This window comes from Pseudophryne corroboree, chromosome 3 (genome assembly GCF_028390025.1).
Source record: "Pseudophryne corroboree isolate aPseCor3 chromosome 3, aPseCor3.hap2, whole genome shotgun sequence".
In the NCBI taxonomy this organism is placed as follows: domain Eukaryota; kingdom Metazoa; phylum Chordata; class Amphibia; order Anura; family Myobatrachidae; genus Pseudophryne; species Pseudophryne corroboree.
In genome coordinates, this window is record NC_086446.1 from 84917707 (window position 1) to 84933764 (window position 16058).

The 16058-nt window shown below is 45.1% G+C and overlaps 3 protein-coding genes and 1 pseudogene across 3 annotated transcripts in view; 1 reads left to right on the plus strand and 3 right to left on the minus strand.

Moving 5' to 3' along the window:
• Positions 1–16058, minus strand: part of LOC135057187 (uncharacterized) — an 826406-nt gene that overhangs the window by 536810 nt on the left and 273538 nt on the right.
• LOC135057059 (gastrula zinc finger protein XlCGF26.1-like) overlaps positions 1–16058 on the minus strand; it is an 87127-nt gene that overhangs the window by 63305 nt on the left and 7764 nt on the right. The gene's annotated exons all lie outside the window — the stretch shown is intronic.
• On the plus strand, positions 1947–5028 carry LOC135057043 (zinc finger protein 862-like). Its single transcript, XM_063962901.1, has 3 exons — positions 1947–2105; positions 2192–2298; positions 2390–5028. Exons 2-3 carry the CDS (start codon positions 2197–2199, stop codon positions 4835–4837), a joined length of 2550 nt encoding a protein of 849 aa, XP_063818971.1. The 5' UTR covers positions 1947–2105; positions 2192–2196; the 3' UTR covers positions 4838–5028.
• LOC134899972 (U6 spliceosomal RNA) lies at positions 15852–15967 on the minus strand (annotated as a pseudogene).

Below are 16058 nucleotides of genomic sequence, written 5' to 3' on the forward strand. Positions count from 1 at the left end.
TCTCTGTGTACTCCATCACGTTAAGCAATCCGATTGCATCAACTGGCGCATCACTCCACACCACTGTGGCTCCAAAGTGGCATATTCTGGCTCCTTCTTTGATCCTCTAGGCATCCCCGGAGTCCTCAATTTGCCTCAGGTGAGTATGCTGGTACTGAGAGTAAACAGTGCGGCTCTCATCCGAGGGAGCTTGAGTTTGTTAAAGTGTTTTGTTCTTCCACAGAAAGCTGGCTCATCCTCATCCTCATCCTCGTCTCTGTGTACTCCATCACGTTAAGCAATCCACTGCATCAACTGGCGCATCACTCCACACCACAGGCTCCAAAGTGGCATATTCTGGCTCCTTCTTTGATCCTCTCGGCATCCCCGGAGTCCTCAATTTGCCTCAGGTGAGTATGCTGGTACTGAGAGTAAACAGTGCGGCTCTCATCCTAGGGAGCTTGAGTGTGTTAAAGTGTTTTGTTCTTCCACAGAAAGCTGGCTCATCCTCATCCTCATCTCTGTGTACTCCATCACGTTAAGCAATCCACTGCATCAACTGGCGCATCACTCCACACCACAGGCTCCAAAGTGGCATATTCTGGCTCCTTCTTTGATCCTCTCGGCATCCCCGGAGTCCTCAATTTGCCTCAGGTGAGTATGCTGGTACTGAGAGTAAACAGTGCGGCTCTCATCCGAGGGAGCTTGAGTTTGTTAAAGTGTTTTGTTCTTCCACAGAAAGCTGGCTCATCCTCATCCTCATCCTCGTCTCTGTGTACTCCATCACGTTAAGCAATCCACTGCATCAACTGGCGCATCACTCCACACCACAGGCTCCAAAGTGGCATATTCTGGCTCCTTCTTTGATCCTCTCGGCATCCCCGGAGTCCTCAATTTGCCTCAGGTGAGTATGCTGGTACTGAGAGTAAACAGTGCGGCTCTCATCCTAGGGAGCTTGAGTGTGTTAAAGTGTTTTGTTCTTCCACAGAAAGCTGGCTCATCCTCATCCTCATCTCTGTGTACTCCATCACGTTAAGCAATCCACTGCATCAACTGGCGCATCACTCCACACCACAGGCTCCAAAGTGGCATATTCTGGCTCCTTCTTTGATCCTCTCGGCATCCCCGGAGTCCTCAATTTGCCTCAGGTGAGTATGCTGGTACTGAGAGTAAACAGTGCGGCTCTCATCCGAGGGAGCTTGAGTGTGTTAAAGTGTTTTGTTCTTCCACAGAAAGCTGGCTCATCCTCATCCTCATCTCTGTGTACTCCATCACGTTAAGCAATCCACTGCATCAACTGGCGCATCACTCCACACCACAGGCTCCAAAGTGGCATATTCTGGCTCCTTCTTTGATCCTCTCGGCATCCCCGGAGTCCTCAATTTGCCTCAGGTGAGTATGCTGGTACTGAGAGTAAACAGTGCGGCTCTCATCCGAGGGAGCTTGAGTGTGTTAAAGTGTTTTGTTCTTCCACAGAAAGCTGGCTCATCCTCATCCTCATCTCTGTGTACTCCATCACGTTAAGCAATCCGATTGCATCAACTGGCGCATCACTCCACACCACTGTGGCTCCAAAGTGGCATATTCTGGCTCCTTCTTTGATCCTCTAGGCATCCCCGGAGTCCTCAATTTGCCTCAGGTGAGTATGCTGGTACTGAGAGTAAACAGTGCGGCTCTCATCCGAGGGAGCTTGAGTGTGTTAATGTGTTTTGTTCTTCCACAGAAAGCTGGCTCATCCTCATCCTCGCCTCTGTGTACTCCATCACGTTAAGCAATCCACTGCATCAACTGGCGCATCACTCCACACCACAGGCTCCAAAGTGGCATATTCTGGCTCCTTCTTTGATCCTCTCGGCATCCCCGGAGTCCTCAATTTGCCTCAGGTGAGTATGCTGGTACTGAGAGTAAACAGTGCGGCTCTCATCCGAGGGAGCTTGAGTGTGTTAATGTGTTTTGTTCTTCCACAGAAAGCTGGCTCATCCTCATCCTCGTCTCTATGTACTCCATCACGTTGACCAACCATTGAACCAACTGTGCATCACTCCACACCACAGGCTCCAAATAAGCATATTGATCCTTCTTTGATCCTCTTGGCTTGAATGACAGGAGACCTCAACTTGTCTCAGGTGAGTTTGCTGGTACGGAGAGTACAGTGGCTCTCATTCTAGGGAGCTTGAGTGTGTTAAGTGTTTTTATTTTTTTTTATTTTTAGAAAACATGCCTACTCTTAAAAGGAAAGTGAAAGAACATGAAAGAAAAACCAAGGAAATAGGCAAAAAATGTTTGAAAATCAATCAAATGTTTTCAGGAAAAAAGAAGGTAGGAAAACATTTACATACACCCATTTTAAACCCCTGTAAGAAAGTGTAACAAATATTTGAATTTAGATTATGATTTTTATTAATTACAGAAAATAAATGCAGCAGAGTTAGATCCTGTACCCAGCACCTCTGATCCTGTACCCAGCACCTCTGATCCTGTACCCAGCACCTCTGATCCTGTACCCACAGATAATCAATGCACTTCCCAAGATAATTCACTGGCCACAGTTAACACAAATTGCAGCAATGTAGATGACTCGGTATCGACGTCATGTAATGTCATTGTTAATGAAAACACCATAGATGTGCATTCTCAATCCTCCATCTCTCTTGCCAACTGTTCTCAGAATTTAGAGTGTGACACCTCACCCCCTATTATTTTGGATGATGACCTATCTGAAGAAAGGTGCTCTTCTAATGAAGATACAGATATAATAAATGACATTGGGGTTAGTGCTTCTCCAAAAAAAAAGTCAAAACATAAAGTTGGTTTCCAAATAAAATGGAAAAGAGAGTTTCCGTGGCTTAGTTGTAAAAAAAATGGTGAAAGAGAATCTCTACTCTGCAAGCTGTGTTTAAAACATCTGTTGAACGACACAAAATACAACAAATCTCCATGGATGAATAGTGGGATGAGCACAGTAAGGCGCGATAAAATTAAGGAGCATTCTGTTTCCGAGATGCACAAGGCAGCAATGCAAACTGAAATAATCGGTTGTAATGCTGAGGCTTCACAGAACAGAAAAAATAGACCAGAGTCAGAGGAATTCAAAGCTGTGGAATGTGCTATGAAGTGCCTGGATTTTCTAATCCAGCATAATATACCACATACAACTGTTTTTAAACCATTTGTTGTTTTCTGTATAGAAGAATTAAAGTCTCCAGTTTTAGCCCCTCTGAACAAATCTAAAAATGCCTCATATACAAGCTACCAAACAATCAACGAATTTGTTAATTCGATGGCCAGTGTTCAAAGAGAGAAAGTTATCTTGTCTTTACAGAAGAGTCCATCATTTTCAGTTATGTCAGATGAAACTACTGATGTCAGCAACAGAAAACACTTGGCAACTGCTGCAAAATATATAAAAGATGGAGAAGTCAGTGTGTCCTTTATTAATGATACAGAAATTCCAGATGGAAAATCAGAAACTATTTTCAATGCTCTTTCACAGACTATAGAAGACTGTGGAGGGTTTGAGAAATTAGTAGGCTTTGGAAGTGACGGCGCCAGTTCAATGGTTGGTCACCGTGATGGAGTAGCAGCCAAACTAAAGGCCAAAAATAATAAGATTATTTCAATACATTGTCACAATCATCGTTTAGCTCTTGCAACAAAAAATACATTTGAATCTTTGAATCCTTTCCTGAAAATGGATGAAGTATTAACAAGTATTTACAAATACTATAAATACAGCTCTGTGAGGAGCAAAACTTTGGAAGAAATACAAAGAGTATTTACTAAATGTAAGGGAACAAAAATAAAAAAGGCTAGCCACACAAGATGGCTATCACATGAAAATGCTATTAATTCAATAAGAATTAATTATCATTCGATCATTGTCGATTTGGAAAATGCTGTTGTAACTGGACAGTCAAGGACTACAAGTGGTGTGAGTGGGCCAACTGCTGAAGGACTTCTCAAACATCTGAAAAATTTTCATTTTTTTCAATTAATTCACTTTCTTTGTGATGTACTGAGCCTGCTTTCCAAATTAGTTTTAATCTTTGAAAGAAGAGATATTGACTTGTCTACAATACACAGCAATGTTTCCATTACGCTTGGTGCTTTGAAAAATTTAAAGCGTAAGCCTGGGGGTCAGTTTTGCAGGAACCTGGAAAATGCTGCAAGAAAAATAGGAATTCAGGCTCCTATAGCAGCAGAAAATTGTAAGTTTGAAGAAGATGCAAGGTGTTTTCTAGATCTATTGGTCCAAAACATTTCAGAGAGGATGCATAATATAGCTATACTTGATCATCTAAGTGTCTTAGATATGAGGCATCTTAATGCAGACAAAGGTGTGGGATTTTATGGTGTGGCCGAAATGGCACAGCTTGCTGATTTTTATCAACTGGACGAAGATCTTCTGTTATCAGAATGGGAAGACTTTAAATCTGTATTCTTACAAACGGAAGAAGAAAATTCTGATAATGAAAGATTGTCCATGGTCAACGTGTACAAGACTTTAGAAAAATCTGAAGACACAATTGGCGTAGCATTTCCTCTAATTCAGAAACTTGTTTCAGTTGGCTGTGTTCTACCACTCTCAACTGCTGAAGTTGAAAGAACTTTTTCGCAAGTTAAATTAATCTTAACAGATCACAGAAACCGTCTCAAGGTGGAAAATGTCAACAGCATATTAGCCATTAAGCTAAATGGCAAGGTAAACTACAGAGAGGCGGTAAAGCACTGGATGAAAAAGCAAAGAAGAATATTTTCTTGTAGACCACACACAGCTGGCCACCGACCACACTCTACAATCAGAAACACCTGTACTGTAGATTGTGAGCAACAACCAAGGACAACGCACATAAACTGACCCACCCAAGCTACTTGGAGCCCAACTTTCCAGTTCAAAAAGGTGAGTACCAAGTAAATGTGGGAGGAGGGAGAGTATTCCTACTTAGAGGTGGTGGAGTGGCCCTAGTATGTCCATAATCCTGTTATCAGAGTCCCTTTTCTGCTGTGTTCTTTAGTTCTTCAAAGCACAAGCCCTTATTTTTGTGTGGAAGAATTGTACGAGACTAAAAATCTATGGTGGTCTTACAATTCTACTCCAAGGAATAAGCTGTGCTTTGAAGAACTAGGAATGCAGTACAAATGGACTCTGATAACATGCAGTCAGTTTATGTTGTATGGTTCTGTTTCAGCTTCAGCACAGCGCCTAAGAGGATATTTACAGCCAGTGACAAGACGGCATCCGCCTGAGCCTGCATAAATAGTTGGACAGCTGTGGCGATTGCTCTTCTTCAGTTACCAAATCTGCACTCAACATTTCAGATGACAACCGAGGACTCTGCACCTGAGCCACCCAAGCTACTTGGAGCCCAACTTTCCAGTTCAAAAAGGTAGAGTACCAAGAAAATGTGGGAGGAGGGAGAGTATTCCTACTTAGAGGTGGTGGAGTGGCCCTAGTATGTCCATAATCCTGTTATCAGAGTCCCTTTTCTGCTGTGTTCTTTAGTTCTTCAAAGCACAAGCCCTTATTTTTGTGGGGAAGAATTGTACGAGACTAAAAATCTATGGTGGTCTTACAATTCTACTCCAAGGAATAAGCTGTGCTTTGAAGAACTAGGAATGCAGTACAAATGGACTCTGATAACATGCAGTCAGTTTATGTTGTATGGTTCTGTTTCAGCTTCAGCACAGCGCCTAAGAGGATATTTACAGCCAGTGACAAGACGGCATCCGCCTGAGCCTGCATAAATAGTTGGACAGCTGTGGCGATTGCTCTTCTTCAGTTACCAAATCTGCACTCAACATTTCAGATGACAACCGAGGACTCTGCACCTGAGCCACCCAAGCTACTTGGAGCCCAACTTTCCAGTTCAAAAAGGTAGAGTACCAAGAAAATGTGGGAGGAGGGAGAGTATTCCTACTTAGAGGTGGTGGAGTGGCCCTAGTATGTCCATAATCCTGTTATCAGAGTCCCTTTTCTGCTGTGTTCTTTAGTTCTTCAAAGCACAAGCCCTTATTTTTGTGGGGAAGAATTGTACGAGACTAAAAATCTATGGTGGTCTTACAATTCTACTCCAAGGAATAAGCTGTGCTTTGAAGAACTAGGAATGCAGTACAAATGGACTCTGATAACATGCAGTCAGTTTATGTTGTATGGTTCTGTTTCAGCTTCAGCACAGCGCCTAAGAGGATATTTACAGCCAGTGACAAGACGGCATCCGCCTGAGCCTGCATAAATAGTTGGACAGCTGTGGCGATTGCTCTTCTTCAGTTACCAAATCTGCACTCAACATTTCAGATGACAACCGAGGACTCTGCACCTGAGCCACCCAAGCTACTTGGAGCCCAACTTTCCAGTTCAAAAAGGTAGAGTACCAAGAAAATGTGGGAGGAGGGAGAGTATTCCTACTTAGAGGTGGTGGAGTGGCCCTAGTATGTCCATAATCCTGTTATCAGAGTCCCTTTTCTGCTGTGTTCTTTAGTTCTTCAAAGCACAAGCCCTTATTTTTGTGGGGAAGAATTGTACGAGACTAAAAATCTATGGTGGTCTTACAATTCTACTCCAAGGAATAAGCTGTGCTTTGAAGAACTAGGAATGCAGTACAAATGGACTCTGATAACATGCAGTCAGTTTATGTTGCATGGTTCTGTTTCAGCTTCAGCACAGCGCCTAAGAGGATATTTACAGCCAGTGACAAGACGGCATCCGCCTGAGCCTGCATAAATAGTTGGACCCTTCTGTTTTGAACAGCTGACACCTACATCTACTCCAGATGACCTGTAGGACGTTTGATCAGCTACCTGCATCCAATCCACATGGTACTATTATTATAACTTGTATAAAATGCTAGGATTAGTGTTTATTTTAGCACCTTCACAACCTGTGCAGTTCCTCCTGCCTGGGGTGTCGTTCTGTACTCTAGTGCTTCTATCACAAGTCTACCACTGAAATAAAGACCAGAGTGATAGAAGCACCAGAGCAGAGGACGACACCCCTGGCAGGAAAGAATAACTGCACAAGTTGTGACAGGTGCAGGATGATAGAACACTGTAGTTGTAATCTATACAGTAGAGCTACATTGGTGATGAATGGACCACAAATACTTTTATTTAACACTCTTCACTTTCAAATCCTTGTCCGCATGTAAAAGGTAAACATTAAATAAAATGGGTGCACAAACAAAAAACCATGAGTCTTTGTACTCATTTTTAGTTAAGACACATGTCTAAGCATTACAGTATGGACATAATCGTGCCCTCCCGAATGAAAAATGTGCCCTCCCGAATGAAAAATGTGCCCTCCCGAATGAAAAATGTGCCCTCCCCGTGATCAGCACCCTGCCCTAAAAAATTCCTAGAGTGAACACTAGGAAAGGGATTAATGAGTCACTATTTCAAGTGACTTGAAGGCAGGAAAGCAATGCAACAAAGCAATGAGAAAGGCAAGTCAGATACTTGGTTGCATAGGGAGAGGAATCAGTAGCAGGAAAAAAGAAGTGATAATGCCACTATATAGGTCATTGGTACAGCCCCATCTGGAATACTGTGTCCAGTTCTGGAGACCATATCAGGGGAAATTTAAGGAAAAATTACTTCATAGACAGGGTAGTGGATAAGTGGAATAGCCTCCCATCAGAGGTGGTAAGACTGTAGAGCAATTTAAACATGCTTGGGATAGGCCTATGAATATCCTTACGAAGAATTAAGGTTCAAAAAGGGTTGAGATTGCCTAAACGATAAAAAAAGGGGCAGACTAGATGGGCCAAGTGGTTCTTATCTGCCGTCAAATTCTATGTTTCTATGTTACTGCTATATAGGACACTGGTAACACCTCACCCCGAGTACTGTGTATAGGAGGAGGGAGGATATATAACTGCTATATAGGACACTGGTAATACCTCACCCCGAGTACTGTGTATAGGAGGAGGAAGGATATATAACTGCTATATAGGACACTGGTAACACCTCACCCCGAGTACTGTGTATAGGAGGAGGGAGGATATATTACTGCTATATAGGACACTGGTAACACCTCACCCCGACTACTGTGTATAGGAGGAGGGAGGATATATTACTGCTATATAGGACACTGGTAACACCTCACCCCAAGTACTGTGTATAGGAGGAGGGAGGATATATAACTGCTATATAGGACACTGGTAACACCTCACCCCGAGTACTGTGTATAGGAGGAGGGAGGATATATTACTGCTATATAGGACACTGGTAACACCTCACCCCGACTACTGTGTATAGGAGGAGGGAGGATATATTACTGCTATATAGGACACTGGTAACACCTCACCCCAAGTACTGTGTATAGGAGGAGGGAGGATATATAACTGCTATATAGGACACTGGTAACACCTCACCCCGAGTACTGTGTATAGGAGGAGGAAGGTTATATTACTGCTATATAGGACACTGGTAACAACTCACCCCGAGTACTGTGTATAGGGAGAGGGAGGTTATATTACTGCTATATAGGACACTGGTAACACCTCACCCCGAGTACTGTGTATAGGAGGAGGGAGGATATATTACTGCTATGTAGGATACTGGTAACACCTCACCCCGAGTACTGTGTATAGCAGGAGGGAGGATATATTACTGCTATATAGGACACTGGTAACACCTCACCCCAAGTACTGTGTATAGGGAGAGGGAGGATATATTACTGCTATATAGGACACTGGTAACACCTCACCCCGAGTACTGTGTATAGGAGGAGGGAGGATATATAACTGCTATATAGGACACTGGTAACACCTCACCCCGAGTACTGTGTATAGGAGGAGGGAGGATATATTACTGCTATATAGGACACTGGTAACACCTCACCCCGAGTACTGTGTATAGGGAGAGGGAGGATATATCACTGCTATATAGGACACTGGTAACACCTCACCCAGAGTACTGTGTATAGGAGGAGGGAGGATATATAACTGCTATATAGGACACTGGTAACACCTCACCCCGAGTACTGTGTATAGGAGGAGGGAGGATATATTACTGCTATATAGGACACTGGTAACACCTCACCCATGAGTACTGTGTATAGCAGGGGGGAGGATATATTACTGCTATATAGGACACTGGTAACAACTCACACCGAGTACTGTGTATAGGGAGAGGGAGGGTATATTACGGCTATATAGGACACTGGTAACACCTCACCCCGAGTACTGTGTATAGGGAGCAGGAGGATATATTACTGCTATATAGGACACTGGTAACACCTCACCCCGAGTACCGTGTATAGGGAGAGGAAGGTTATATTACTGCTATATAGGACACTGGTAACACCTCACCCCGAGTACTGTGTATAGGGAGAGGGAGGTTATATTACTGCTATATAGGACACCGGTAACAACTCAACCCGAGTACTGTGTATAGGAAGAGGGAGGATATATTACTGCTGTACACAGTAGGACACAGGCAACACCTCACCCCGAGGTCTGTGTACTGCCCCAGAGACTCTATCTCCAAAACAGCACTAATAGAAAACGCTAAGGAAAGGGCGACTGCAATGGTATATGGACTGCATAGCAAAACATAACAGGAAAGACTACAAGGACTGGACATGCTCAGCCTTGAGGAGAGACAGGACAGAGGTGATAGGACACAGCAGCAGTAACCGGTCAGGAAGGCAGGATTACTGCGTGGAAGGAGACACTGTGACATCTGAGGGAGGAAGATTGAAATGTAACATAAGGGAAAAACTATAACATAATAGACGATAGTCCCATGGAACAGTCTCCCAGCAGGTGTGGTGGACACGTATACAGTAAAATAATTCAGGAAGCTACAGGACAGTCACATTTCTTACTGTACAGCTTATAAAAATAAAAAAAAACACACATAAACGAGGGCAGATTCGATGATCTGATTTTAGTCTATACAGAATGTAGATCTTTGCAATAAGGATTTCCTGATCTCTCAGTGAATGATAAGATAGTTTCCAAACAATGACTGTAACACAGTAAATATTAGTGGTCAGCTGTTATATACAAGTGGCCATGATAAACAATGGATTCCTAGTATGCAGGAAGGTCAGATGCGGGGACTTTGCAGAAATTACACTGACGGCACCAACAGAGAAAGTGAAAACTTTTATACTCTCAATATAAACATCTACAGAGAGTAAGGTCATTATGAGAGAATCAGTTAAAGATAAGAATATTCTGTTCACAGTAGTGTTCATTCCTCTTCCCTGCCTGGGGTGTTGCTCTCTGCTCTGGTGCTTCTAGCACACTCTGATCTGTATCTCAGCAGTGACTTTCAGACCAGAGTGAGATAGAAGCACCAGAGCAGGGAGCGACACCCCAGGCAGGAAAGAGGAACTGTACAACTGGTGCTGGGTGCTAGAATGAACACAACACAACACTTATCACTTAGAAATGCGAAGATCATTTATCATGCGTCATTATGGCACTCTGACAACTCGGTCGGAGACAATGAGTAATGATAAACTTACCAGAGTATTTCAAACAAACTAGAAATTAAAAGCTGTAGCCGTTAGCAACATGAAGCGTCAGGAACAGGAAGTCTCATTGTGGTTACCATAGTAACCAAATGCATGTTTTTGTGTCATAAATTAGTGTGTCTGACATGTGCATTTATTGTATTGTAGAGAATTATTGCTAACACCTCTGGTAGTAAAACAGGATTTTGGTACTTACCGATAAATCCCTTTCTCCGATTCCACAGGGGCCACTGGAGCGTAGTTACAATGGGGGATATAGTAGGCAGTAATTGGGAGCTGGCACTTTAAAATTCTCAACCTGTGGCTAGCTCCTCCCCTACTATCTCCCCTCCAAGCCAGTCTACGTAAAACTGTGCCCGATGAGAGATGGAATAAACAAACCTTAAGGTAGAGGAGGTTAATGACGCCCTGTAAACCAGGATAACCCAAACTAAACCTGGAACAGAACCTGACAAAAAACCAGGCTAGCCTGAACTCAACAAGCAGTCATATGGTGATCTGCAAACCGTTAAGCAAAAAACAAGGAGGAACAGCGCTGGGCGGGCGTCCAGTGGCCCCTGTGGAATCGGAGAAAGGGATTTATCGGTAAGTACCAAAATCCTGTTTTCTCCTTCATCCACTAGGGGCCACTGGAGCGTAGTTACAATGGGGACGTCCCAGAGCTCCCAAAAACGGGCGGGAGAGCGCTGCGAGTCCTGTAAAAACTGCTCGGCCAAATTGTGATGCAGAGGCCGCAAAAGTGTCAAACTTGTAGAATTTGACAATAGGAATGTCAGTCCGACCAAGTAGCCGCCCGACAAACTATTTATGGAGACCCCACGGGCAGCCGCCCACAAAGGTCTTACCACGCGCGTTAAGTGCGCTGAAATGGAACACGGAGGCTCCCTAGCAACCTCCAAGAAGACTGTCTGATGGTTAGATGTATCCAACGGCCCAGCGTATGTTGGGACCCCGGCTATTTAGCACGGGAGCATTGTACAGCACCAAGAAGAAAACACTTTGTCGAATAGCCGAAGACCTCTGTAGGGAGAGTCGGCGAGCCATGACAACATTCAAAGAGGACCAAAAAACACTAGTGTCAGATTTGTCGGAAAAATGGACATCCCCTCAGGAAGAAACGACCGCTGAGACCGAAACTCAGCCGGGGGAGATGCCATAGAGCACTCCCTGAAAAAGAGGCCGAACCTACGGCCGCTAGGCTAATCTCTTTTGGAAGAAAACCGAAAAAAACAGAGACCTAAAATTCAGGTCAGTGTGGTATGAAGCGCAGCGGAGCAAAACCTCCCAGAGAAACCAAAGATGACGGCTGAATGGTAACTGAAAGAAGGGGAAAACCCCTTTTATGCTTATTATGTCCGATACAGTTTTCCAAAAGTGGCAAAAGCGAGAAGAGGTAACAGACTTCTGAAATCGGGGCCCGGTAGGCCTAACCAACCTAGGGAACTACTCCCTTCTGAGGTCTCGTGAACAGTCACACGGTTACACGGAACCAGTGTAAGATTGAACAAGGAAAAGTTGTTGAAGTGGACAGTCCAGTCGAGGTAGTAGCATAGGCTCCTCTACTGACAACAGGTGTATCTGTATCTTCAAGACATCTGTGGCCCAACCAGAGCCACCGAGAGGACTAGCACGCATAATCCCCTCCTGTGTTACCGAACCGGAGGTAGAAATTAAAAAGGGAGGCCGGATAGAATAACCAGAAAACTCCCCGGAGCCCTGAGGGCCTCCTCGGCTACTGCCCGAGCTCACGCCCGAGAGTAGTAAAGGGTTAAAAAGTCAGTCAGAACGCCCTGAGGTCGATCCGAAATCTCCGCCCACAGCGGACCAGCTGACAAAACTCCGGGGAATGTTTTCTCCCCCGGGAGTCTGACCTGGTGGCTTGACCCGGAAAGAAGATTGTTGTCCCCCGCTCAGAGAGGGATGTTGTCCCCCGTTCAGAGAGGAATGTTGTCCCCCGCTCAGAGAGGAATGGAGGCGACCACTCCTTGCGTCGCAACTTGACTGAAGGAATAGAGTACCTGGTGCCGAGGAAGGAAAAATCCTCTGACGGACCAAGTTGAGAAACGTCTATGAGGAGCATAAATTGGATCTGTGTTGAACCATAAGCTCCTGGATCCTCCGGATATTCAGAAGCCACCTAATGTACAGAGTGGGAAAGCAGCAGTAGATTGTCCATTTAGGGAACCAACGTCACCTTCTGCCCTTGAAAGAGTTATTCTGTGATCTTCCTGAACTCTGTGGGAGCGGAAGAGATACCGAGAGGAAAGGACTGACAGTGAAAATGAGAATCCTGTAATGTGAATCTGAGAAAAGCCCGTCCAACTGAAATCAGTAAACAGGCATCTCTGAAGACAAGGGACACGTAAAAACTCCCTTTCTTGTTCAAAAAAAAAAAAAGCAATCACAGACTGAAAGGATTGTAAGGCCAGAATAGGTCTGGCCGAGCCAACTGGCTTCGGAACGTGAGAAGAAAACAAAGGCCTGAGAACTGTCCCGATTCAAATGATATGTGAAAAACAGGGATCAACACTCTTTGCGGTTAGAAGCATATGGAGCGCCGCCTGCAGTATGACTCTTGTCATCGTAAATCGGCCGCCCCCTGCCGAGGGACTCCTGAGATGGTTGTTCCGAAATCTAGTTTGCCCCAGCCTTCTCAGTTCTTCCCATAGGACCACCGACCTGCGCCTACCCTGGGACCCTCCAGGTGGTAGGAAAGTCTGACCTGTAGTGGGTTTATAAGGATGATGCTGAACCTCTGCTTCAGCTCTTTTTTTTTTTTTTTTTTTTTTTTTTTTTTGAGATCCCCTGGCGACTGAAATATCGCCCGTGTGGAGTCGAAAGTTTCCGAAGGGTCACGGAAAAATCTAAAGGAAAGACCGGTAACGGTCTGTCTTGGAGCTGGGGCAGTATTAGGAGAAAGCAAAGTGGACTTACCTCCAATGGTTCAAGAAATCCTGCAGAAAGTTCCTTCCCCTGAACCATCTGCCCCGTAGGATTACATGTTCACCTGTCACAGTCGCAGCCCCAGAGGTCGACGGTTTAAGACAGCCCAAGCGAAAATGCAGGGTCCGAGTCTGCAGACGTGGTGACCTTCAAAGATCATAGAGCAGAATCGTGATTCGGACCTGTACCAAAGTATCAATTGATCCTGATGTGAAACATCCTGTAACCTAGAGGACAATTGTTCCACAACCTACCTGTTCCGGACAAGGTAGAAACATGCTGCCGTATATGTCTTCGATGGGTCCCTGAACAAGGTTGCTCAGGAAAACGGCAGCTTGTTGGACCGGCGGTACATCGAGGGGTATATCCTAGAAAGGTTCTGATACCATCTCCTGACGACTGTGGGAAGAGGGTAGGGAAAACAAACATTGTTTGATACCTGATTTTGTGTGTTCGGGTGTCTGACGGCCGCCTACCGGAGCCTGCCCAGCTCATCCGAGACTGGGCCAGTCGCTGTCATTTCGTCATTGGCGTCGAACCCTGATGGACTTGACGTGTCCGCCTCCTTTACCTGCAGTACCAGACGAACTGCTGTATAATGCACCTGGATATTCTGAGACACTGGTTCAGACTCCACAGAAAACAGACATCATTAGTATTGTAACCTGGAAGGTTAGCAAGGTTCCTTTAGAAACCTGGAGAGGTGAAATGACGTACAAGATCTCTGGTTAATAGTGACATTACCTGTATAATCTGAGCTGTTCAACAGGAGTGTCCTGCAGGCGCGTGGAGGGCTCTGCAGATGGCTCCACCGCATACTTCACACCTAAGAGGGAATTCTTTAACTATCCCAGGTGAGAGGAGAAAAGGTGGGTTAAAGAAACACAGCCATATGTAAAGTCTGCACTATAATATATAGTGACCGACATCAAATAAACTTTCTGGAGCAGCGGAGACCTGAACCAGTAGCGCTGCGCTGTGGGACAGGAGTCTTAGCCCTAGGCTATAGGGGCTCCCCTTAAAGTTTCTTTATTTTCAAACCCTGGTCCCCCTGTACAGATACCCGCTACTAGCGTACTGAGCCGCAGCGCTATTTGTCTGATGCCTTACACGCATTCCCCAAATTACAAATAGCATTAGTAACTAGCCAAGGAATAATAAAGGGAAGACCACACTGTATGTAGTGTACCGCTAAATTTAGGTGCACCAGATGTTTCTCGGAGGTTCCGCTGGCTTTTCAAAATGGTGACCAGACTGTGAGAAAAGATGGGGGAAATTGTTATGTGGCAAGGAGGTATTTTGTTATTAGAAAACATTGCGGAAGTGGTTTGTTTTATCTTAAAGATGTATGTGGACACCTCTGTACAAACTACACAAAAGTAGGGCACTGGTAGGAACCAGACCCACGCCCTCCATGCCGCAAGGCAGCAACGCCAACCACCACACCATCCGCACTGCCCTATATACGGCATTGTATGCATATATCTATATACATACCTCCACACATCTATATATATATATATATTCATACATACACATCTATATATATATATATATATACACACCCACAGTGAATCCAACCCTGTATGTGAACCCATTAGGGTAGATAAATACTGTAGTATATGTATGGTAAATAAATTGTGCACATTTTTGAATCATTATGAGATGAGCCCCAGCTCCTGTAATAGAGCAGGCTCCTGTATGAAATGCCTGTCAGAGGACTCTCCTGCAGGGAGGATGTCAGCAACTCCCTGCACAGAAAATTTAAAAACCCCCCCTGAGACAGGATTTGTGTCTAGAGGCAGTGAACGCTGCGATCCGCCGCCGGGAGCCCGCTGAGCAAAGCGGGAATAGCCTTCACCCCCACATCCTACCTTTATCCTCCCTGAACAGCCCGGAGAGGGAAGGGAGCTTGCAGCGGCCGGGGAGCGGTGTGACAGTGCAGCGGCGTGTCCTGTAGCGGCCGGGGGACGGAGTGCGCTTAGCCCGCCGAACAGAGCGGGAGTTAGCTCCGCCCCCTCCGCTTCGGCGCCAAATTTAAACCTGCTCTACCATAAGCGGGAAGCGCCCTGTATCTCCCCGGCCGCTTGTAAGCTGTGGCCGGGGAGCGTTTCATGCACCGAGTCCCATGTGACCTTGTGTGCCAGAGTCTGGAGCCTAGCTGTGTGAGCAATAATGACTCACTTTTGCAAATAATAATGTGCTAAGTATGCTCCTTAGACTCTGGCATACAGCTTCTATTCTCACTGTGTATCCCCCGGCTGCCTTCTGCAGCCGGGTAGTGAAGAGCGCTGAGCCCGCTTACAGAGCGGGCTGAAGCTCCGCCCCCCATATAATGGCGCCAAGTTCAAATTATTAAGCGCCTTTGATGCACTCCAGCCTTCTATGACTGGAGTATAGGGGACCATACCTATGTTGAAAACTGAAACTGTTTAATTCTGGTCAGGATTATATGGAACGCTTCAAGAATTTGCATGTCATCCTTGCACAGGGCTCATGCTGCGCAGGGGCTTTGCTAAACTTCTCTATATCGTTCCAATTTAGTGCTGCCGAAGCAAGCACTTCAAACACATGATAAAACATACATCAGTGACAAGGGGGGATGTTTGTACTCACCACACTTTAGGCGTACTCCAACTCGACCCCGAGGCTC